General features: G+C 43.3%; 1 protein-coding gene across 1 annotated transcript in view; it reads right to left on the bottom strand.

Annotated features, from left to right (window-relative positions):
* The window catches only part of nr6a1a (nuclear receptor subfamily 6, group A, member 1a), a 117,020-nt gene that overhangs the window by 36,410 nt on the left and 55,266 nt on the right, over positions 1 to 25,344 (bottom strand). The window contains exon 3 of the mRNA XM_085474373.1: positions 12,003 to 12,026. Within this exon, the coding sequence (XP_085330499.1) occupies positions 12,003 to 12,026 (24 nt within the window). The remainder of the gene's footprint in view (positions 1 to 12,002; positions 12,027 to 25,344) is intronic.

The following is a 25,344-nucleotide window of genomic DNA, read 5'->3' as shown; positions in this document are numbered from 1 at the left end:
ACCCCTGTTGCCTTTAACCTTGAAGTCAATGGGAGACAAAACAGCGCCGAGCGCCCTATCTGTGGTCACGGGGAGGGAGGCGCTACCTGGGATGGGCCTGGGAGACTGTGTGTGTGTGTGTGTGTGTGTGTGTGTGTGTGTGTGTGTGTGTGTGTGTGTGTGTGTACAGCTGATGATCATTCTTCTATAAAATCTCTTTTCTTAAACAGATAAATAATAATCAGCAAAAATGTGTTTTTAGATCTTATTTATTCATTTTTTATTTAACAGTTTCTGGTTTTTCTGCCCCTCAGAGGTCCAGACTGTCTTTGACACAGACCACACATATCTATGCTGCTTGGCACTGAACGTGCGCCACGCTCACATTTTTATTAAATATATAACTCAAATCACACCGAGTGGAACCGAGCACAGACTGACTGCACAGCCAAACGAACACAGACATGCAAAACATTAGAAGTGCCTGTATCACATGTGCATCTCTGACAGTTGTGTAGCTTTTGTGATGCATCCGTGATGCAGTTTCACTCTTTGCCTACTGAACACCTCACAGGCTCACTGCTGAGACACAAACGCAACATGTCTGTTGCTCATAGGGCAAATAGCAAACACGCCCCTGTCTCCCATGTCTGGATCTGAGTCGAGGTTAAAGTTGCGGTACATAATAAGTGTAGTAAGAAGGGTTTGTCTGCATGTGCACTTATTTAACTTTACCTTTGAGCCTGTGTTAAACTGACAGTGCATGGGTGCAGCTACAAACTTGAACAGGTGATCTGAGGAAGGGTTTAGTGATTTATTTAGTGTTATCAACTTTCTTTGATAACAATCTGGGTCTTTACACAGACGTGCTCTTAAAGAGCTTTTGTGAATCCACTATTACAGAGTATTTAGTATTTATGTTGTTGCAAATACAGTTTAAGTCTCACGTTGTTAAGTCCTGCACTGCCTGTACTCTTTTGTTCAGCAGCCTCAAACACTTCCTTTAATGAGTCTGTTTTGGAGTTTTTCCTTCCCACTCTTGCCAAGTCAGCTGCTTATGTGCACTATGAAGATAAAACTGAAGCGATATACGACGTGAACGAGCAGCCACGGTTGCAAAGGCAACAATGCACAGGTTGGGCAGCAGCTGGATGAAGGAAAACTATCATCTTCAGCAACACTTCAATAAATGTGTTCACAGGATCACAGCGCTGTCATAATGGTGCTTCATTATCACAGTACACTTACTGTTACATGTCAGAGCTGTTGCCAGGTTACACACCTAACTCAGAGGAGGCAGTTACCTTGGCTACGGCTGCATAACAGCATAGCTAAAATCAAAGATCTTCCTGCTTTTGTCTGCGGCATTAGGACACAAAGTGTTGTCATCACACACTGTGCCATAAATACTTACTATAAAACGATGTGACATGTAATAGACTCACGCTTCAACTTACTACAGCTAAAGTCAGAGTATGTATATAAGATGTATGTGAGAAGATGGGAGGCCTGTTCTCTATCCTGGCCCTGGGCTGTTGGCTATGCTGTCACTGTATGAAATCCCTTTAACTTCATGTCGGGTCAATGCAGTCAGCAGCCAGTGAATGTGTGGAAGCTTGCAGTGTAGGGTCAAAGGATGTCGATATCAGGCTTCCTCTCACAGCTCTGAGACCAGGGGAAACAATCAAATCATCAAACACTATGCATGGGTTATGCATGATTTTCACATGATGAAAAAGACAAGTTCTTAGTATCACAACTGCATGAGGCTAAAATGCTGTATGTTTGCATAACATTTTGAAAACAAATCAAAGTTCTGTTCCTAAACGCTGATGTGCTACAAAGTCAGCTGGAAGGAGCCGTTTTGTGGCTTGTTTGCTGGATTTCCCTGAACATTTGGGTAACAAAGGGCATTGCTCTGGTTGAGCTCCCTTCCCCCTCTCCACACTGTCACAAACCTCTCCACTCTTCAGACAAAGAGCTTCAAGAAAAACAGGCGGCACGGCTCTCGCTCTCCTGCAAACATACACACCATTTCCCAAAGCAATCGGCAGCATCCATCCATTCTAGCATTTGAGCTCTACACTGAAACACAGACGGGTAAACCCACAGCTCTTTATTTCTGACTGTTGTTAACACTTAGCTTTCATTCTTTTCCCTTCAGAGCTTTGAGGTGCTGATCTACGGACTGAAACCTGGAACGAGCCGCCTCCCCCTGCCAAAGGCCAGCACAGAAACCCTCACAAACTCCTCCTAAGAGCAAAGTTGTTCTCAATGATGAATGTTCAGAGGCCAAATAAAAGCCTTCTCTTGTGTTTTGGTAAATCCATGCATCTTTTGGTCGCACATGAATGAGACCACATCAAGGGTGGGATTTTCATGAGTTACACACAATTTTATTTTGGACCCACACACCTAACACAAAAGGCTGAATAACAGCGCTTCGTCTCGATGTATTCAATAATAACGTTTAAAAACAGGTCACCTCAGGTTTACTGTTCTATAAGGACAGTGTCAGATTACAGCCAACGTTTCCTGATGTTCAGATCATCAACATCTGGGTTTCTAACACTACTAATACTGTAATATTGTACTGACAGACGAGCCGAACTGCTGATGGTTTGTTGGCTTTCTTATTAAATATGAATCAGTCTCAGTGTAACCTTCGGTCAGTCAGATCTCCATGTGATAACAAGGAGTTCATTTTCTATAGGAGGCTGAAAAACCTTGGAAGCCAGTGGAATAGACGCTTATATTCATGATTAATACCAGTGTGGGGGGTAATCACTGGGTGATGAGTGGATCCATGCGGCTGCTCTCTCGCTGGACGCTCCAAAGGCAGAAACGGTAAAACTGAGGTGACCTGGTCTCCAGATTTCACTGAGCGAGCCCAAAAACAGCCAATCACACAAGCCAGTCGTCATGAATTGAGTTATGTTTGCAATTTATTTTACATCCATTTCTAAATATTTCAGCCATATAAAAACAGGTCGAATCATCTGCTGGTCAGAGTGTAGTCCGGGGTTTGGACAGCGTGGGGCTCATCACATTCAATTTGAATAAAGCTCAGAATGCAGCTCGCAAAATACGAAACATGCTAATTTTATGTTGTTTGCATCGATCAGTGTATGTTGATGCTAATATAAACCATCTCATGGGATCTGTTTATGGAAGCAACGTGGGGAAGAAAATCAAGTCCCATAATGTAAAGCATTAAAGAACAAAGCAGGGCCAGCCCCAGAGCTGCAACCAGTTCTCCCAGTTATGTTTGGGCTTCTGAAAACGACTGACGATGTATAAAAATAGCTGTCATTCATAAACGGGAATATTCTTGTTAACACTGTGAATGAAAGCTGAAAGTCACATTTTAAATATTTGACTTCAAATCACAGGAAAATGACAGATGATGACGTCCAGACTATTCGCTTAAAGACCATCTTCAGGTCAGCTCTGCCTGCGATAAATGTTTAGCAGCCACTTTCTCTCGATTATTTTACATTTCCACATAACATTAACTTGGGCCTTTCCCACTCTGAGTAACTCGGTGTTTTTCCAGTCGTTGCTCCAGGTTGCTGACATTCCTCGAGCTCTGGTTGCCACATCGCTGTGCGTCCATTCCTGTGCAGTCACCACGCTCTGCTTAGCTTTAGTTTGCTTCCTTGCATTAAAACGTCTAAACCACGGGTCAGTTTTTAGTAGTAAATGAAATATAAATTAAGTAAAATCATATAAAAACAAAGCAAATAATGAATCAAAAATGTGGCAAAAGAAACAATAAGACAATGAAAGAAAAAGCCAGCAGGTTGCGTAACATCTGCCTGCAGCCAGCAGGAAAACAAAGAATCCCAGTGTGATTTGAGCTCAGTATCTCACAGCCTTTCACACATCCATCTAACAGTAATATTACTGGCTGTAACACTAACACTCACTCTAACAAGTCCAAATGAGGCTGCATGTCAAACAACAGCGTAACCTTCAGTGCAGATCTTCTTCCTGCCCACCTGAAGATCGAGTGTTTTAATACTCTCCTCATCCGCTACCTCATCTGTGACCAGTTTCCCAGAATTCCTTTGATCCCGATTAAAATACCCCACTAACACTGGCCTGTGGTCTCTCTGTAGCTCTGCTTTAATAGAAATCTCTCTGTAGGACTGCTGGATGGATGCACCAGCAACTGCACAACAAGCTGTTGAACTGTCAGAGACAAAACCCTGATGTTGGCATTTAATGGTCTCAAACTCAGAGCTGCAATGTGCCCGTTACACACAGGAGGAGCCTTTAACGTTCAAGCAAGGTGAAGTGCAACACCTCTGTTTCACACACATATTCAGATATTCTTGCACCGGGAAGTCAAAGTAGGCGTTTCCATCATTATGCCAACCTGTCATTAAACACATGGAAGGTTAAAACATCAAAGTTCAATGTCTAACAGCTACTTTATACGAGAAGCTGTTCATTCATGTAATTCTACTTTCTGCTAAAAGTCAGCTTACTAGAACAAAGTAACCCAGAATTTCAAAAAGACGCAGTCATGTTGATGGAGGCTGATTTTAATCATTACCCAGGATGACTCATAAATATGAAGCTTCGTGGTTTCCTTTGGTGCCATCACTGTGTCGGCACGGCTGTCAGGTGGGACTGCAGATGTTAACATATTGACAGGACAGCTGCACGTGGCTAAAGACAGACGTGCAGAGGAACAGCGGACTGCATGTAACCCAGCAAGGCACTCAGCATTTCTGCAGACTGATTCAAGCTGCTTCATCTTTGACGTTTTAATTTTTTATATAATTAAAACAAAAGTACACCATGAAATGAAACTGCTTTCTGAACTGCCTGCCCTTTGAACAAGCCTATTAACACGACATGTGACTCTTTATATTTATTAGCTTATATTTTGACAGAGTGCTGCATCCGTTTCTGTTCCTTCAGGTGACCTTAAGTGTTTGTCACGGGACACTTAGAGTTTCTGTAACATTTTTAACTCTGTAAAGTTTAAATTAAAAAAATCAAAGGCACTCACAGCGAGTGCTCACTCAGTCTTTTTATGTCACGTGAAACCAAAAACCTAATCACCAGTCTGCTCTTCCTTCATTTAGCTTTTGAAACAATGAATATTGACCAGTTTTCATGCTCAAGCTGTGGGAACAGTGGGCCAAGTCAGCATGACAAAAGGTCAAAGGTGAAATCATGGCTTCGTCACAAGCTTGAGGACAGGAGGAGGAGGAGGAGGAGGAGGGACTCCCCCCCATGCCCTGTTGATTTTTCCACAGTGAGTTTCCCAGAAGTGACAACACACCCCTGTTTGACTGACGCCCTCTCTCTCTCTGTTTTGATGAGTTGGCAATAATTTGATAGCAAAGTCATTAAAATTACATGTTAATCCTTCCCGGTGTGAAACTCAGCTGCTGTGTGTTCTGCTGTAAAGCACATGTGATATCACCATGCTGTGAGCAGTTATTACAGATTCTCTTCTTCTGATTTTGTTCTGCCATCATGTTTACATACATATACATCAGGAGTAACTAATGTGATCACTTGCCTTAAGATACAAGCAGTGACGATGCCAATGATGTTGAATGATGTTGTTTTACATTACAGCAGTAACCTTGGTAACCACACAGTCACTTGTTCCCGTTGTTAATACACTGTGGAATATTTTGAAGGACAGCGTTCATGCAAGCAGCTGCATGAAGTGTTCAATCCCAGCTTAGTGCCAAACTTTGGTTTCATGCTGCCTTTAAGCCCAGTGGGAAACAAAGCACACGTGTGTATCATTTCACCAAAGCACTGAAAGATGTTACCTCGTTAAAACAAAACATTCTGTCGCACCATCACATCATCGTCAGGCTATAGTGGTGATGGAGGTGCTGTACCACAATCCCCCAGCAGAGGGTGGTCACACACAGACCCAGAGCCCCTCTGAGCTCAGGAGACAAAGAGCCCGATAAGTCAGCAGCATGAGGTGACTTGTTCACTCACAGATATCAACAATCTGCAGAGCAGCGTGTGACCGCAGCCATCACAATGTATAGATGTGGGCCAGCAGCTTCGAGGGTGCTGAGGGCTGCTTCGCCTGCTGCTCGTCTCATCCACAGCCAAACAGCCAGCGCCACCTTTGATGTTTGCTTTCTCTTACCAGAAGCGCTTTCTTTTCCACTGGTGGACGACTGCTTTGGATCAAAGTACAGATATTTGTACGAGGCTGTCAAAAGCCCGTTTACATAATTCGTTTGCTTTGGAGACTGAAAATCATTTTCACAGTTCTCTGTAGCAGCTTTGTGAAAGTTTAGCAAAATAAAAATACTCACACAGCTCAAACCAATGCAGACAAGCCCAAACGTACAACCTACAGTCGGGGTTTCGAGTGGAGACCCCACCCCAGACTTCACTGTACAAAACAGCTGGGGGCACCCAACACCCGCTGTGCAACTCGAACGCAGACACGTGTCTGTCTGAATGCCACGAAGCGGCGAGCAGACGTAAACCTCACGCCTTTATTTTGAAGGAGGTCGAGACAATAAGATGTCGGGTTCACAGGTGAGTCTGGCAGCAGGACGCCTGCTACGCCTTCTTCAAAAGCAGTGGTGCTGAAGCTCGGGTGGGACCGGGGTCTGTCACGTTACAGTGGGATCCCAACTCGTCTCCCTCTTCCCTCCATCTGTCACGCCCCAATCCTCACCCCCCACCTCTACACCCAATCTTTTGTCTGTTTTGGGGGTTTGGTAACTCACTTTGGTGATTTTTGGGGGGTATTTTTGGAGGAGGCGGGGGGCTAAACATATCTGCGAGGACGTAAGCGTGTTGGATGCTTTGAGAGCGTTTCTGGAATTCCCTCAAAGGCACATTTCAAAATGGCAGCCATTGCATGAACTCAGGGAGGAGTCTGGATGTGGACATCGAAGATTTAAAGACTGGCAACCTTCAGCTCTGGACGACATCTGGGCAGAATATTTGGACATCTCATGCTGATAGAGGTAAAAGCCCACAGTGGTGGCACTGGGAGGCCGTCCTCTACAGTGGCTAACAATAGGTCCCAACAGTTTCGCCTCTTTAGCCCTTCCCCTCCCGTATCCCTCATCCCTGCTTTGTCCACACCGAGCTCATCCCTTATTTCTCTCACCCCCCCATACTCTCCCACAGCCACCCCCTCTATCTCTTAACCCCCCCAACCTCCCCCCACCCCCTTCTGTCCAGCCCTCCTCTTCTTGCTCCAGAACTGTCAGATGTCATTAGCTGCTTTCACGCTCATGGCCTGTAGGAATAACAGCCGTGAACCTCGCCGAACAGCGCCATTCTCCTGCTCCAGTTAGTTCTCCACTCAGCACACAGGATGTTGCACAAATACCAATGTTATTCACGTCGTGGCCCCTTCACTTACACAACATGCCCCAGCAAAAGGGCAGTTAGGCAGACGCAAATCTCAGTGGAGAAGGTCACGGCGCCGAGTGAAGATGCGCGCGTGTTGTATAACACGGTCACGCTCGCTCGCAATTATCAGCTCGTCCCACAGACTCACGGATCAACCCACAGCTTTGCTAAGATCTGCCTCACGTGGATCAAAAAACAGATCCACTTCTTATCTTCTTATGGAGCCACGGGCTTCAACGTTTTTTTAAATATATCATGCTCAGCTTATTCCCCATAAAGTTTCAGCTGCGGGGCAAGTTGTGCTTAGCATTAAAAGCCCACTGTGACCAATGAGCTGGAAAATGTGCAGAAGTTTTTATTGTGCATAGAAGCATTCTGCCATGGCATACATACATGTAACAGACGCTCCATGCAGACGGCTGATTTGCACGCTGAAGCGTCAGCAGACTTTCTTCAGGTTTGACGGTGCACACATCCACTGATGGTCAGTAGAAACCGCAGAGGGGAAGAGCCAAACCAGACTAGCATCCCTCGGGCAGAACAAACCCAAACACAGGAAACTAATGTAACCCAACAGGGGTGGAGATTTTGTTTGTCACGGTAAGAATGTGCAAATTTTATCTACTCTGTAAAAACTGATTGATACGCTGGAACGTTACACACGAGTGCAAAGGAATAAGATAAGATAAGATAATAATAATAAGAATGTTTGCATGTTTAAGGCTACAGGAAAACATTCCTCGGGGGAGGGGCTGATCTGAAGCCTGGGCCGTGCAATTATCAGTCTGGCGAGTGAGCGCAGATAGATTAATACAAACACGAGGAGAGCGCAATTTCTCATCACTCCGTACCCGACAAGCCCAGCGTGGAAGGAAGGCTTAGAGGCTAATAATCAAAGCAGATTAGCCCATGCTCTGATAGATGCTACGCAAGCCTGCTAATCATCCGAGTGATAACCATGAATCATCCAATCACAGTCAGAAATAAGCAGTGTGTTTCAAATTAGGATTTTGATTGAATGATCGCTGTATCAGCAGCCATCAGAGTGGCTCTCTTTGACTTCCATTTGCCTTCTCCAGCCCACGTCGCAGTAATTCCTCAGAGTTAATACAGTATGTGTAAGTCGGTGCATATTAAGCGAGGCAGAGGAGGGTGGGCGGAAACACTGGAGCTACAGAGAACCGCTGTGACTGTGATCTCAGGCCTACCCGCCCTGTGATTTAGCCTCAAAATGACAGACTCGCCCCTCGTTGGGCTACTAGCGCAGAGCTAATGACATGCTGCATGCGCTAACATGACTATTAGCCCACTCTGAGCAGCAGGAACTGACAGGAGCACAATTCTGTCATTACTCCCCAAGGAGATCTCTAATCAGAAAGGCAGAGACACCAGGAGACGCCGGTCTCGCTGGATTCAGCGTGGAGACAAAGAGGCAACGGGCTGGCTGCGCCTCACCTCGGCCTTTAGGAGCCCTGCATGCAGCTCTCAGGGGACGTGATGGGAACTGGTACCGGCAGTAAACATTGTTGTTCTTGTGCTTTTTTTGGCAGACATGCTTTCTAAGAAATGGATAATGTAATTGAAAGGCTGGATTTGAGCTAGAACCATGATCTAATCTGAGAAACCTAACCAAAGCCAACCTGCAACTACAAACCAGTGGATGTTTCCTAAACAGCAGCAGTGTGGACACAGCGTGCTGGAAGTAGGTGCTGTTACTAGCAAACTACACACAAGTATAGCAGTGACCAACTCTAAAGTCCTTTAGACACTGGACACATGTCATCATCAGCATGCTTCTTAGTTCAGGGATATAATCAGCTGTTCATGAGCACATGGACGGCTGATCAGTACCAAGACTGTGCTCTTACATATGGAAAGCTGAACTCATCTACCCAACTAACCGAATATTCAGCTGCTTTGTGCTAATGCTGCTCCTCCAGATGCCAAAGTTAGCTCCACTTTGCTGCCTACTTGCACAGAAGAGGTCTGAAGTGACGCTTTTAATATTTAAATAGCTGTACCTGCAGCTCTGACACACCACACATTACATAATGTGCATAACCTTCTGTGGATTTACGATCACAGACGTCCCATGTTGTACGTGTCACCACTGAGTGCTGATGAATGTGAATCCTCTCATGCAAAGATGGTTTTAAAAGTCTGAGTTAGTTAAATGAAGTAATGGCCAAACCCACAGCATATGTGACCCACAGAGGATAGTAACCACTCAGGTAACTGAGCTTTGAGCAGGTCTATTTCCTGGTACTTTACACTATAGCTGTCAATAAACATCTGCATTTCACATAAAACTGTACTTGACATTATTACTACAATTGAATTTTGCTTTTTTATTTTATGTATTTTTAGACACAGCTTAATGGGAGTATGTATATGTATTTTACATTATGTGAGTTTTTATTGTCTTTGATTCATTTTCTATATGTATTTCTTTTTTATTTGTTTATTTTCTATGTACTGTATTTTCCGCGCTATAAGGTGAACTTGAAAGCCTTTAATTCTCTCACAAATCGACAGTGTACCTTATACATATGAGCTTGTGTACCTTATAATCCGGTGCTCCGTATGTATGAATTCTGGTTGTGCTCACTGAGCTGATTTTATGTGCTACACGGCGCTCAGAAATCTGTCCAAAACTATTTTGGTACGACTTTGCTAAGCTAGGAAGCCGCACCGCATGCTGGATAGTCGGAGCATTACGGCTGCTGTAGTCAGGAGTCTGGGTCCTAAACTCCGTCTGCTTCAGGTCCTAAAGTCAAACGAACGCTGCAGCATCACTGAGAGTTACAAACTGTCTAAAGTCTTCCATCTGTAATAAAATGATCAGCGTTGCTGCTTTACCAGGTGTAACAATGAAGTTTAACATCCAGGCATCCATGAAAACAGATTTATTAAATTCAACGGAGTTAGAAGTTAGCAGGAAGTTAGCTCGCTAGCTCAACATTAATGAATCGATGGTACGGAAGTGGAGGAAGCAAGAAGAATGAGTTGAGCAGTGTTTGACTTATCTGACTGTTTGGTTTCACTTCATGCGCCTTTTAATCCAGGGTGCCTTATGTATGAACAGACCCGTTCATCGACAGCGCGCCTTATGGTCCGGAAAATACAGTACGTCCTCTTACGTCATCTCCAGCCTCCTCTTGTACCACACCAATCCATGAGCATGGACCTCCTCCCGGGCAGGTCCGTGTCTTGGTTAGGACCATCTATCACAGCAGGTTTCTCCTTCACTCTTGCTGCCATCCTTCTGTCACAATTCACCCCTGACACTGGTCTCCGCCCCCCACCCCACCTATGCTGGCCTTTGCTTTGGATCAGTTTGGACCTGATTGGTACAGTTGTGGCACCAATCAGCTGGACTCCATTCCGTTTATCTCTTTATAAACTGCTTAGTAGAAGCAGAAGAGTAGACGTTACAATTAGGCGATGAAAATGTGAAACAGGCCATCACGTTATCATTATTTAACATTTAAACAAAAACGAATCCTATTTTTATACAAAGCGCTATGCTAGTTTGCTTGCAGTTCAAATTCTTCATCTGCAGTTTTCCTTTATTCCCAAATCACTCCTTGTCATCCTCCTTTCGGAGCATTGCTCCTAGCTCTTCTGTAACGTTAAACTCTTCGATATCTGACATGCAGAGGTGACCTGGGCTGCGTCACCAGCATCTCAGCTCTCGTCCACAGTCAAGGAGAACAAGTCAAATTTGTCCACATTGTTTTTCGACTAAGCTCCACATTTCCCACAGTCCCGTCTACGTCTTATTACAGTTTGCATGGCATATTCTCAAATGTTTATTTTGCACAGGCTATATAAGCGTGGCCGACTCTTTGATTAACTCCCATTTACAAAATGTTTTATTGTTTTTGTGGCTGCTCCATTCTTGGATGTAACGCTCGGTCAAAAGCTCAGACGTCTCTTCCTGTTCTGCATCAGCCAGCGTTTCTGTGCATGTCTCATAATGACCATTCAAATCGTAATTTTTAAACATGGCTGCTCTCCCATAACTGAGCACATTTACCTCTGATTTAAATAAACACATATTTAGAAATCCATGTGTTGTTAAAAACTCTACATTCTGCATCAGCCTCTCTTTTTGTAGTCCAACGTGACGTCGTTCAAAAACAGCAAACTCACATCTCTCATTAAGGAAATGTTCACTTCAAAATTAAATGTGATCTTTTCTCAAATAAATAACCAAAGAGAGAAAGTGACAGAGCTCTACACTGATCAGTGTTGGACATCTCAGCAAAGTGAGCCCCCATCAAGCATGGACCAGGTACCTGAGTCTGAGCTGAGTTAATGTCCAATAATACTAACAGAAGAGTGTGAGCCGGTGAATGTTTCACCGGGCAGACGTGATGCCAAAGGCTAGAAAAGAGTGTAACTGGACGACTTTATTGAAAATTATTATTTAAGGCAGCTACACGGTCCAACACGATGTGTGCTGTATAAGGTGAATTAATGCCACGTATCAATACTAGTACCAGCATTAATGCTGGCTGTAGTAATAACACTGGCAGTAGGAGTGGAAAAACCAACCACAGTATTTCAGTCGTTTGATATTTGACGTGTTATCTTTACAGTAACTTTCAGTACAGCGTATCTGAATTCTCCCAAAATGTTCCACTTACCCAGGTTATTTTCCCCGACTGCATCTGTGGACACAGAAAACAAAACTCTTATCAATATGCATGATCAACAGATATAGACCGTCAGTGCATATTTAGGCAGTGAGACTGTCGGCTTTTTCAGCAGTAATGTTATGTCTAAGCAGGGACGCAGGCTGACGTGCTGAGACCTGCACAGGAGGAAGGAGCAGGTATGAATATTGAACCCAGTTCAGCAGTTCGCTGCTGTGCAGTTAAGTCACATATGTGCTTCAGTGCAGAGACGGAAATAATGATTTAAAGTTTGCCAGAAGTTTTTTTAAATTCTGGATTTTTGATCGATATTGTCTCTTTCCTTTAAAATGAAACTACTACAACAAAACAGACTCTTCATTTCTCTGCGAGCAAATGAAACACAATCAGTTAAACGCTGTAATGCCACGTTTAAGATCCCCTTAAACTATTATTCACATTCTTCAATAATCAACTGATGTGCAGCCCTGGCTCTGATACTGCTCAGTGTTCATTTCAACTTTTAAATACAATTTTATAATTTACAGCAACAGTCACCTAGGGCTGTGCGATATGACCAAAATCTCATATCCTGATATAAGACATCTATCGTCCGATAACCATATAAATCACAAGAATGTAACATTTTCTGTAAATTCTGTGAATCTCGGGCAGCTCGACTTGGTGAAGTGTTTCCAGCTGGGCGTCGCGTACCTGGAGTCGAGGGTTTTAACACAGCGGTCTCCAACCTTTTTTGCGCCACGGACCAGTTTATGCCCGACAATATTTTCACGGACCGGCCTTTAAGGTGTCGCGGATAAATACAACAAAATAAAACTAGTACTGGTACCGAAAAAAAGAAGATTTATTCATAACACACGTGAAAGACCCAGGAAAACCGAGTAAACGATAAAAACGATAACAAAATAACGCTGACAACCGATAAAAACCCTGAAAACCAGACATTTCACACCTGAGCCTCAACTCTCGCGGCCCGGTACCAAACGACTCACGGACCGGTACCGGTCCGAGGCCCGGGGGTTGGGGACCGCTGTTTTAACGATGCATGAAACGATACATTTTTAGACATAAGTTGTAACGGCGCCGTTTTCTTTGCGAGCATTTCTTACACGCCGTGCTGCGGGGAAAAGCCTGTTCTAACGTTTGAGTCTAAGGTTTCTTTTTTAGCACCTGGCGGCTCTTTTTTAATTCTCATCCGTAAATACTCTGCCTCTTTCACGTGATTCAGTTTATTTTGAAAAGTCTCAACAGGATCTTGAACTTTATTGTGAAAGGTTTATGTGGAAACTAAACCAGCGGACACGCGATGGTTTTGCCGTCGTTGTTGCTAACCACAACGCATAAAAACAGGCGCGTCTCTGTCCGTAGTGTGGTTATATTAAAAAATAAGACAAAGAGAGAACTTTAAGAAATTAATAAAGTCACTATAGTGACATCAGAACCATGAAAAAATATTGCTGTAAACAGTTTATTTTGGGACACCACAAAACAAACGATAGCGTGAAATGAAACGACAGATGTTTTTATATCGACACCCGATATATATCGTTATATCGAACAGCACTACAATCACCTCACCCGCAACATTAGAGCAAAGACCCAACAATCAGACGCTCCTTAATGAGGAGCACTCGGGCACTGTGGGGAGGAAGAACTCCGTTTTAACAGGAAGAGCTCTCCTCAACAGAGAGGGGCAACCATCTGCTGCAACCGGTTAGGTGGAGACCAAAAATATACAGTATATCGTGAGTTCACCACTGCATGCAGCGCAGTCTCTGATGTCGCTCCACCAGAAATTAACTGCAAAATGACAGCAGTGTCCAAAAGTGTTTCTAGTTTTGCTGATGAGCTCATTATACACGCTACCTAGAACTTTCTAAACAGGAAGTATTGTGGGTGCTAAACAGCTGCAGGAGTTTTGAGTGATTCGTTTGTTTAGTGAAAGTAAACGACAACAGCATCGGGGTCACAGATGTGAAGGCTGGCTCGGGTTAGCTTCAGTTTCGTGGTCATCCACGTTTATATGCCGGCAGCAACCTCCTGGGCTAAAACTGTTGTGGCTTCTATGAACGTCCCAACGGTCCAACATAGGAAAATATAGCAACAATGTGTGTGTGAATCTGTGACACTGGTTAATAGAGGTCTTCCAAACTGCACACAACCGCCTTGGTTGACTTATCAGATTTATCTAAAGGCTACACAACCCCTGTCCTCTTCATCAGCAGCTTAACAAAATTCTCCTGACATCTTCACACCAACTGCCAAAAGCAAGGCAGCCTTATGAGGCACAAACGGTGACATCACCCGAACAACAGCTAAACAAAATAGGCCACAGCTGTTTGCTTCTTTAGGCTACAAATTAGACTCAATATGTCACATGGCATCACATCACAGGCAGGACTGAGGAAATAAGCATCGAGTTGTATCCACCGGACCGACCCGCTGCCATTTCTTTCCGTTTGCTTTTCCACAAATGCACATTCAGAGCTCGTGCTAATTTGCACTAAATGAAGAATGAGCAAAGAAGGGGGTATTGGCGGGCGCTGGATGAATTATGGAGGGATTTAAATAATAAATGACGAGAGAGTCTTAAAAGAGGGGTGGGGGGCACTCAGGAAGATAGCGGGACACTTTGTAGAAGCCATACTCTCCAAAGAGATCTGGGGCGTATGAATAATACCTTACTGGGTCCATTATCGCGTATCAAAGCATCAAATGAATTATTCTGTGCATGCGGGCCCTCGGATGTGCATACAGCACTGCGATAGTTCCACTTCAACAAGAAAACAGAAGGAACGGGCCATTTTTCCATACGCACACATATGGGAGCAGCGATGGAGACACCTGGGACAAATCCGTTAGCTGTCAGTGTGGAGACATTAAAACAGAAAACAGTTCATAAAGCCTTTAATGATGCAGACACCGTATTTACACCACATGGTTGAGGAAACTCTATACATCATCCTCATATTCATCCGCTTAGAAAGAAAAACATCCAGCAGGGAACAGACGAGTCCCTCCAGAGATGAGAAACGGGAAAAAGGAGAAGGGTGGGGGATCGCGAGTGTTGTTTCTCAGACCTCTACTTAGTCTAAAAATACCGAAGCTGAGCTCGGTGGGAAGGTTTCCCCAAAAACCACCTCAATATTTTAGCACAAGTATGTGGGGGAGTACTCTTTTCTGAGGCTTCGGTTGAGGCCACACCAACATACGTAGTCTTCATAGTATCGGGTTACTTTGATCAAGTCAATTTGAACTTTCAATGAAGAGACACAGTGTGTCACACATGTGCAGCTCACAGCCAGAGTAGGGGGAGGACCCTAGACTGTTGCTGCAGCACACATTATACATACACACAGTATGTGAAGAAACAGCACAAACATGGATTTTGATGTGCAAAAATAGATTTTTTTAAAGCAAATGTTAAACAATCTTTGCAACTTAGTGTCAGAGGATCTTCACACAGAACTGAAACCCCACACTGTGACAGGGCTGCACCTCTCTCCTGACCTCCTCCACAGATACGACAATTTAAATAAAAGATTTCAACACTGGCTTTCATTAGGAATGGGAATTAAGTGGGAGTCCAATTCCCTACAATTGTTAGTCAACCTGTCTATTGAGCCTGCCTATCAGTTCTTGCAGCTGCGCTACAATCAGCTGATTTCAGTTGTGTGTTGCAGGAACAGCGTCACAGTCTACACCGCGTTCCTAATTATTATTGTGTTTAAGTGTCATACAGATGAAATAAGTTGTTTTTCAATTAAACCCATGGATGAAATTGTGTCTCGGGACTCTTTGTATCACTGAAAACAATCTCGGACACCTGTAGCATTAGTTTGCCAGGTGAGCCCAATTAAAGGACAAACTACTAAAGAAGGATGTTCCACATTATTAAGCAGGTCACCGTTTTCAAGCAATATAGGAATGAAAAATGATCTCTGCTGCTGAAAAGCATGAAATAGTTGAATGCCTTGGACATGTAATGAAAACCTCAGATATTTCACGAAAACTTAAGCGTGATCACCATAATGTAAGAGATTTGTGGCTGAGTCAGAGCACACACGGGTTCGTGCAGGTAAAGGCACAATGATGAAGGTTTCAGACAAATACATCCGATTAAGAGAGCAGCTGCTAAAAGGCCATCACAAAGCAGCAAACACATATGTGAAGCTGCTGCAAACATCAAGCTGTAGGATCCTCCAGAGACCTGCAGTTGTGCATAAACCACCTCTAACCAGAACTACAAGAAGACTCATTTTCAAACAGTGTTGTTCACTGATGAGTGCAGCGCAGCCCTGGATGGTCCAGATGGATGCAGTGGTGGATGGTTGGTGGACGGCCACCATGTCCCAACAAGGCGGCAACATCAGCAGTGAGGTGGTGGAGTCATGTTTGAGCCAGAATCACGGGGAGAGAGCTCGTTGGCCTCTTTAGGGTCCCTGAAGGTGTAAAAATGACCTCTGCAAGGTATGTGGAGTTTCTGACTGTCCACTTTCTTCCATGGTAGAAAGAGAAGAACTGTGCCTTCTGCAACACAACAATCTTCATGCAAGACAATGCACCACCTCATGCTACAAGGAACACCTCTGCATCATTGGCTGCTATCGGCATAAAAGGAGAGGAACTCATGGTGTGGTCCCCATTCTTCCCTGACCTCAATCCTATTGGGAACCTTTGGAGCATCCTCAAGCAAACAAATAAGAGGGTGGGAGGCCGTTCACATCCAAACAGCAGCTCCGGGAGGCTATTCTGACATCCTGCAAAGACATTCAAGCAGAAACTTTCCAAAGACTCACAAGTTCCATGGATGCAAGAATTGTAAAAGGGGTCCTGTGTTAATATGCAAGTTGACCTGTTTAGATGTTTTTGATTTCAGTGAATATGTTCCCCTAATGCTGCAAATTTAACAAATGACCATTTTCAATTCTGTACAACCTATAAAACGTTTTGTAACTCTGTGTGTGTAATAATTTGGAACAGAGCGTTTTAAGTTTTTTATTTTTGACAAACATACTGTTTTCATTGGCAGCTTTGATGAGTAACATATGAATTATACTCTAATGGCTGATGACTGCAAAACTATGCCGACTGTCATTTGAATCGACTATTTAGGAAAATCTGAGAAAAATATCATTTGCATAATAATTTGGAACGCGGTGTAAAGCATGCACGTGCACGTTACTTTTATTTTTGTTACATAAAAAACAGAATCCAAGCATCCGAGACAATAAACTGCAATATGTTGCTAACACAACTTTGGCTCTTTGCAAGCACCTGCACAGAGAGCATGCTAACGCTAAGCTAAACAAGAACCCAGAGTGAACCCCGACCTCAGCCAGGCAGCCAGATCCTGAACTTCAACAGGTATGAAAACATCATGTGTTTCTACCTGTTCATGATTCTAAAGTAGAATCATGGAGTGATTGTAGCTCAGAGGCAGAGCAGGTCAGCTACGAAGTGGAAGGTTGGTGGGTCGATCGCAGGCTGCTCCAGTCTGCATGCCAAATATCCTTGGGCAAGGCACTAACCCATGTGTATGAATGTTAGATAGTTAAGCACTTAATAGCTCAGAAAAAGTGCTTGTGTGACTGTATAAAGTTGTCTAAAGCTTTGAGCGCTCAGAGTAGAACAGCGCTGTGGGGGTCGTTGTAAAGTCTGTGCTGGTTTTCAAGCTGTCGGCTTTATGTTCTATGAAGAGAAACATGACAGTAAAATAACGAGTGATATAATCAATTACTTTCTCTTGGAAGTAATTAAGTAGCATACTGCATTACTTTTAGGGAAAGTGTTCTGTGTAACATGTGTAATTCTGACTTCTTTGAGTAATGACCTCAACATGAACAAAGCTTTGGCCATACAGCAGGCAATGAATTGACATGATACTTGGTGATGCTCATAGAAGAGCCAATGAGAATCGATAAGGAACCTAACTGATAAGGAAGTGATATCGATAATGGAATTGCTAAATTCTTATGAATTCTCAATCCTAGTTTTCATCCACCACTGATTTTTAAACGTTGTTATTTGAGTGTGTGTGAAGTCCTCTGACATCACACGTGACGCTGAATTGTTCACGTCAGACTTGAAGATGGTGAGTATCGTGCTCTTCTACTCTACCTGAGCCCTCAAAGCACTTTTTGAATGCTTCATGGGAAGCATCCAGCAGGCTAGGCATTAGAGGTGGGAATCACCATACATCCCACGATACGATATTATTGCAATTTTTTAAAATATTTTGCGATATTCAGATTCTGTACATAAAGGTAAACTTTATCAATATTCATTTTATCTAATATCAAAGTCTCACACTCAGTCTTTCTCTCAGTTCAGTTTTATTGTTGACAAACTGAACGGTTTGTATTACAGTCTAGTCCAACTTAACTGAATGCAACCATCTGGTACAATTACAGCTATTCTGAACTATGCAATTTATGGAAACTATGCAGCCCATTCAGCAACTGAAGAATTTGAAAGTAAATTAAAACAAAATATAATTTTACATTAAATAAAAAAGTTTTAAACTTAATTAAAATAAAACGTGTCTTAAATTAAAATAAGTAAACTGTCATGTTTATTGCTGCCAAAAAACATGTTAAACACATTTGGACAGTGAAGGAATGTCAGGATTCTTGCTCAGAAAAAGGATCAACATGCTCTGAAGTCAGAGCACAAAAACCTTTTTTGTAACAAAATATCGATTTCTGCTGTCCCTGTATCGATACATTATTAGCAAACAAAATATCACGATGCTACACAGTATCGATTTTTCCCCACCCCTACTAGGCGTCCAGCAGCGTAACTAAGGAAGGACGATGAGCCACCTGATCCATTATATGCTTTATCATAAAGGAAAGTAGTCTAACGAGTCCAAACTGGGAGCTGGTTGCACAGCAGATGCAGTTGTTGTACTTGACTTGGCTAAATGTTGTAAAGGGGTTTTTCTTAGTTTTTCCTGTGGTCTTCCAGAGCTTTCAGTGCTGCACAGTTATCCGCTCCAAACCTCTTTTTAAAGAAGGTAGCAGATTTTGGATTTGTCTCTGCCTCTCTGAGGTTGATTTGGGTTTTAAGCTAAATAACAGCCTCCTTTAGTTGCCCCAACATCTCTTTGGACATCATATTGTCAGTGATGTCAGTGGCAACATAATGAACGTGAGTTGGATCATGGCATCAGCTCCAGATGTGTCATCTGCCCAAAGTGTCCTGGAATAATCAGGAGACAGGCCTCACTTGGCCACGTTGTCTAATTTTTGAGCCTCACGAAAACAGCTGTAATTCCTAAAATGTTGATGCTCAACTTTTGTTTTAAAACTTATTTTGTTTTAAAATTCTTTGTTTTAAAACCTACTGGGGTTGTACACAGAGGAACATTTTTTAAAATATATGTTTTTGCCCAACAAATCTTAGACTTAACTGTAAAAACTTGATCATTCAGTTCCTGTGAGATTTCAGTTTGGATCAAATATTTCAATCATACAAAAGATTTGTTTCCAGGGGAATCAGAAGTTATCCATCGTTCACAGCCACTAATAAGCTGAAGGATCACCACCAGCGAGCGCTAAAAGCTGAAAGAATGAACAATAAAAGGATTTAATCAATTATTATTCTGCACTTTGCAAACTCAGAACGCCACAATTTTGATGTCAAAGACAAAGTAGACCAACTGTGCTGGAAGTATGTACACGTGCATGTTCAGACACCTCCTGCAGCTCTGTGCTGTTTGTGTTTGGTCTGAGGCTGCAACAGTATCTGAGGCTGATATCACTCCTAAGGCAGGTTCCTTCAGGCAGCGTTTCACTCTGCAGCCCCTGAGGAGCAAAGGAGTGCGTCTGGGAGGAAGGAACTTATTTTGGTGACTCTGGGCATGTCCTGACACCAAACTCCCAGACGCCGCAGTGCTCAAAGTGAAGGTCAAAGAGTTGAGGTCATACCAAGGCAGCCTGATCAAAGTTCAGTAGGATCTCTGGAAACATAAGCCCTCAGTCAGTCCTTTGTAAACAAATAAATAAATAAACAGAGTTGATTGAGAGGAAAATATCCCCTATTCACAAGCCAATACCCACTCATTTATATACACTATAATCCACAGTCCACACACTCTGACACATTCATCCAGGCCATCGAGGCACCTTGTTATTTTAGTATCTGAGACAGTTATGAATGACAGAGCCCAAATGAGGCGAGATTTGTTTCCATTTAGCAGGAGTTTGGGAGTGTTTCATCTTATTGCTCAAATGACAGCTTTTAATGGCGCAGCATTCATAACCCGTGCCTCTTATCATGGCTGCCTCCAACACTTGATGGAATTTGCCATCACACAATGGTTGGAAAATACACTTCAAAGGCAAGACGCATCTAATCTCCTCCACTCTGCACATTGCAAATTTGCTGTGATAATAAGATCCTGCTTTCCCAAGCATTCTTAGGGATCTGAACCAAGCATGAGAATTTCATCCCCCCCCACCCTCTGTTTCTTTCTATCTTGCTCACTCCCTATGTGGCAGCGTACGGAGGGGGCTGAGGAAGTTGTGCTGCAGTTTGAGAGAATCTCCATAATAGCAACACTGCATATCTGTGGAAGCCATCCCATCCTTATGTAAAAGCCCTATTTTACAGTTTTATTCTACACACACACACACACACACACACACACACACACACACACGAGTGAGACATGACTGACAGCGCAGCACACTGACCTAGTTTCCATGTGGCCCAGAAAGATCAAGCATGACTCCCTTGAAACTGCTATGGGCACAAAAAACCTGGTTCAGTGCATTCAGCCAGGCCAGTGCACATTGGTGAGAGACCAACCTACCAATCACACTGCAGCAGGGAACAGCAGCTGCTTTAACTACAGCTTGCAATGCAGACGTGTGCCTGTGATCCCGCATCGCCCCAAATCCTCACCAAAGTCACAAGACAAGAGGAAGCACAAAAAGGAAAGGAAAAGGCATCGAGGAAGCCCTGCAGGTGAAGCTGCGTGTTCTGTTTAGTCTGGCTGAGGACGGGCTTGTCATCGCACAGGCACAGCTGGAGGACGTGCTGCAACGACGCCCCTCCGACCCCCACTACCCAACTCCCAGCACCCTACATATACCACTCCACCCCCTCTGGGTTATCTGTACACATGGAGAAGGTTAAGGATGGCGATGCTATCATAGAGAGCGTATTAGCACAACAAAGAGGTGTTTCAGAGACAGGCCCGGCAGGGTAATTAACTGATCCCTTAAAAAGATGCTGTGTTCGATACAGAAAAACATGCTAATGTGAAGGCGTAGTGTCGACTGCTAAAGGAGGAGATGCAAACTGAGCCGTTGTCACGTATAAAAAAGGAAACGTCACTGTGAAATTGCAGTTTTCATACCATTAGCATAACTTTAAAACTTTCAGCAGGATGTTTTTAAGCTAGCTTAGCACAAACACTGGAAACTGAAGCCAAGAAAGAATGGAAAAGATAAGAGACGCTGTCATGACGACACACTTCCACCGTTTCAGACTGAAGGTGACGATCAAAGGAGCGGCTGAAATAGCTCGTCCGCAAAGTGCCGCACGTCTCTCTGTTGTGTCTCTACTGTGTTAAATGGCATTTACCAAAATGACCAGAGCAACTATTATAATGTATTAAATAATCATTACTATCATATGTTAAATTCTGAAAGATAAGCAGAAGAAAATATTTTTTAAAGCATCCACGTGTCTGTTCTCGTGGTACGCTGTAGCTTCCCGACTCTCTACGTGTGAGTGCAGGACAACAGTTTGAATATCCATACCACTCAAAGCTTTAAAATCACTTTTGAAGAAAGAAACATTTCTATTAAACATCAAGTTTATCACAAATGTAAATATCAGCTATTAATGAAAACAAACACTCATAAAACTTAAAGATTAAAGTATTTTTTGAATACATTTTCAGCGCATGTCTCGACTGTATTCTAGCAGCACATCTTTTAACCCAACCTGACGTGTTCGTGTTAAAGGCTTATCCAGCCTGTTAGCACAGCTGAAGGATATTCTGGCTCGTACTGATGCTCTGAATAAAAGCTTTCCTCTTAAAGCCATGCACGTGTTTTTGAATTCAAGGCTATTCCAACTCTGAAATTACCAGAAAGTTGTTAATTTCATAGAAAAGAGTGTATTAGTCCATTCACTAACTGTCCTCTGCCTCCTACTCAGTGAAGAGAGCAGCACACTTTGGTCTGAACGGAAAAAACTTTGTATCTTAGAGCCATGGACAGCACAGAACACGTGAACCAGCCAGCATCACTCACTGAAGTCCCGTCATGAAGTCTCAGGATGAGTTTTCACCAGCACTACCTTGATGCTGTGAAACTGCACACTCGAGCACTAACGACTAAGGCAAGGCAAGTTTATTTGTACAGCACAATTCAACAACAAGGTGATTCAAAGTGCTTTACAGAGACATTAGAAACAAGAACAAATAAAAAGCATGATTTAAAATTGAATAAAACAAGCAAATAAACTAACTAACTAATTAACAAACAAACAAACAAACAACAGTATATAAAATCAAAACAGATAAAATCAGAACAGTAGATAAAATCAGTAGTTAAATGTAAGTTTTGAAATTTAAGCTTAAAGTGTGGATTTGGTGCTTTATTCAAATGCAGCTGAGAACAGGTGAGTCTTCAACCTGGATTTAAATAAACTGAGTGTTTCAGCTGATCTGAGGCTTTCTGGGAGTTTGTTCCAGATATAAGGAGCATAAAAGCTGAATGCAGCTTCTCCGTGTCTGGTTCTGACTCTGGGAACTGATAAAAGACCGGATCCAGATGACCTGAGGGATCTGGATGGTTCATACTGGGTCAGGAGGTCATTGATGTATTTTGGTCCTAAACCATTCAGAGCTTTATAGGCCAGCATCAGAACTTTAAAGTCTATCCTCTGACGGACAGGCAGCCAGTGTAAGGACCTCAGAGCTGGACTGATGTGGTCCACTTTTTTGGTCTTAGTGAGGACTCGAGCAGCAGAGTTCTGAATGAGCTGTAGTTGTCTGACTGATTTTTTAGGTAGACCTGTAAAGATGCTGTTACAGTAATCAAGCCTACTAAAGATGAATGCATGGACTAGTTTTTCCAGGTCCTGTTGAGACATCAGATCTTTTATCCTTGAAATATTCTTGAGGTGATAGTAAGCTGACTTTGTTATTGTCTTAATGTGTTTTTCTAAGTTTAGGTCTGCATCCATCACTACACCCAAATTTCTCGCCTGGTTTGTGGTTTTTAGATGTATAGATTGAAGTTCTCTGGTGACCTGTAATCGTTTTTCTTTGGCGCCAAAGACTATTACCTCAGTTTTGTTTTTGTTTAGCTGGAGAAAATTGTGGCACAACCAGTCATTGATTTCCTCAATGCATTTACCAAGAGCCTGTACAGGACTAACAACTTATCAATCACAACAATATCTGTCTATTAGGGCTGCCACAAACCATTATGTGAAAGTCGACTAGTCAGATCATGGACGTAACACGTACAGCTTATTGCACCAGCAGCATCTGCTCTTATATAACTATCATTAGCTTACAGCTTTAAGTGTTTAAGGTCTGTGCTAACTAAAAATAAAGACAAGATGATAGTTTATTAAATTTTAATGATTCGACTATCACAATAATGGTTTGTGGCAGCCCTATTCGAGACGCTTCAAAAACTTCTAGCACAGTGACGCATCCTAACATCTCCAGACAGCATCAAGCCAACAACAAAACAACAAGACACAAGAATGACAACAAAGCTGTGTTTTGTGACTCAAACGTAACATGACCCAAGTAAAAACAGAATCTCTGGGGTCTACGTACGGCCGGGTAAGGACGCAGCTCAGGTGAGGAAACGGCACGCACGTTATTTAGATGACAGGGAAGTGGATCGGTGGATCGACTCTGTCGTCCTGACGCTTTAATATCACTCGGGTGTGACTGGGAGGCGATTTTGTTAAAGCCAAACAAAAGGCTTATGCAGCAGCGTGTTGCCGAGTGTGGAGCTCTGCGTGTTATCCAGGTCAGAGTGATCTAATCATGTGTGAATGAAAGCACTTGGCTGCGCTCCAGGCCGCGCTATGCCGTCATCACTCAGGGGGAAGGTGAAAACACACGTACACACACGCACACTTGCTTTGCTACGAGAGCGAGGACACATCGATGCAAAAATGCATTTCATAAATATACCTATAGAGTCTGCTAAATGGAAAAAATGAATAAATAACCACGAACAAACACGTCAGCAGGGCCGTTTACCAAAGTAAACAAAAGGAGGGGAACTGAATCCAGCGACACGGCTGAGGGATGTGGTGTCCTCACTCTAAACATAAACTCAAACATCAACTAAATGAACCAAAAATAAAGTGGAAGAAATAATGCAAACAGATCTACCAGCTAAGATTTAAAAATATAAGAGAAATCAAAATGAGCCACAAACACACAGAGCAGACGCTAAAAGAAGAGTTTGGACAAGTTAATGTGACGGCTACCTCAGAGATGGTTTCTTTGCTTTGGGTGAAATAGTGGCAAACTTGGGCACGGTGGTTAGCACTGTTGCCGCACAGCAAGAAGGTCCTGAGTTCAATTCCACCATCAGGCCGGGGTCTTTCTGTGTGGAGTTTGCATGTTCTCCTCGTGTTTGCGTGGGTTCCCTCCGGGTACTCCGGCTTCCTCCCACCGTCCAAAGACATGCAGCTTGTGGGGATAGGTTAATTGGATAATCCAAATTGCCACTAGGTGTGAATGTGAGTGTGAATGGTTGTCTGTCCCTGTGTGTTGGCCCTGCGACAGACTGGCGACCTGTCCAGGGTGTACCCTGCCTCTCACCCTATGACAGCTGGGATAGGCTCCAGCGCCCCCCGCGACCCTGAAAAGGATAAGCGGAAGCGAATGGATGGATGGATGGATGGATAGTGGCAAACTTACTTCAGCTAGCTGGAACATTGAAGACCCCAATACGACCCACCTGTGCCTAAATAAGGATCTGACCTTTCCTAACATCACTACAGCCTGCCCAAACCCAAACTTAGAGAGTCAAACACTCTCCTCTTGTCTTCTCCCTTCTGTGTGGCCAAAGCGAGATTCAGAAAACACACCAATCACCAAGCTTCACGTCACAGAACAACATCCATCAGATGGTGAAACACAGCCACACAAATGTGCCAAAGACTGAAACCACAGAGTCACCAGGAGAGACAAACGGAGAAATCTGTCATGTCCTTCAAAGAAACTGCTTTCAGGAAATCCAGCTCCGTAACAAACCGAGCTCTGTTCCTTCTTGCAAAAACTCACATTTTCTCAAAAACCTCAGGATACCAAGTGCTGTATGGGCAAAAACCA

The sequence above is a fragment of the Copadichromis virginalis genome, linkage group LG12, assembly GCF_057382275.1.
Source record: "Copadichromis virginalis isolate Kocher_CV1m ecotype Utaka linkage group LG12, C_Virginalis_male_GT1.1, whole genome shotgun sequence".
In the NCBI taxonomy this organism is placed as follows: Eukaryota; Metazoa; Chordata; class Actinopteri; order Cichliformes; family Cichlidae; genus Copadichromis; species Copadichromis virginalis.
The sequence above is the reverse complement of the archived record's forward strand: the minus strand, read 5'-3'. Positions and strand labels throughout refer to the sequence as shown.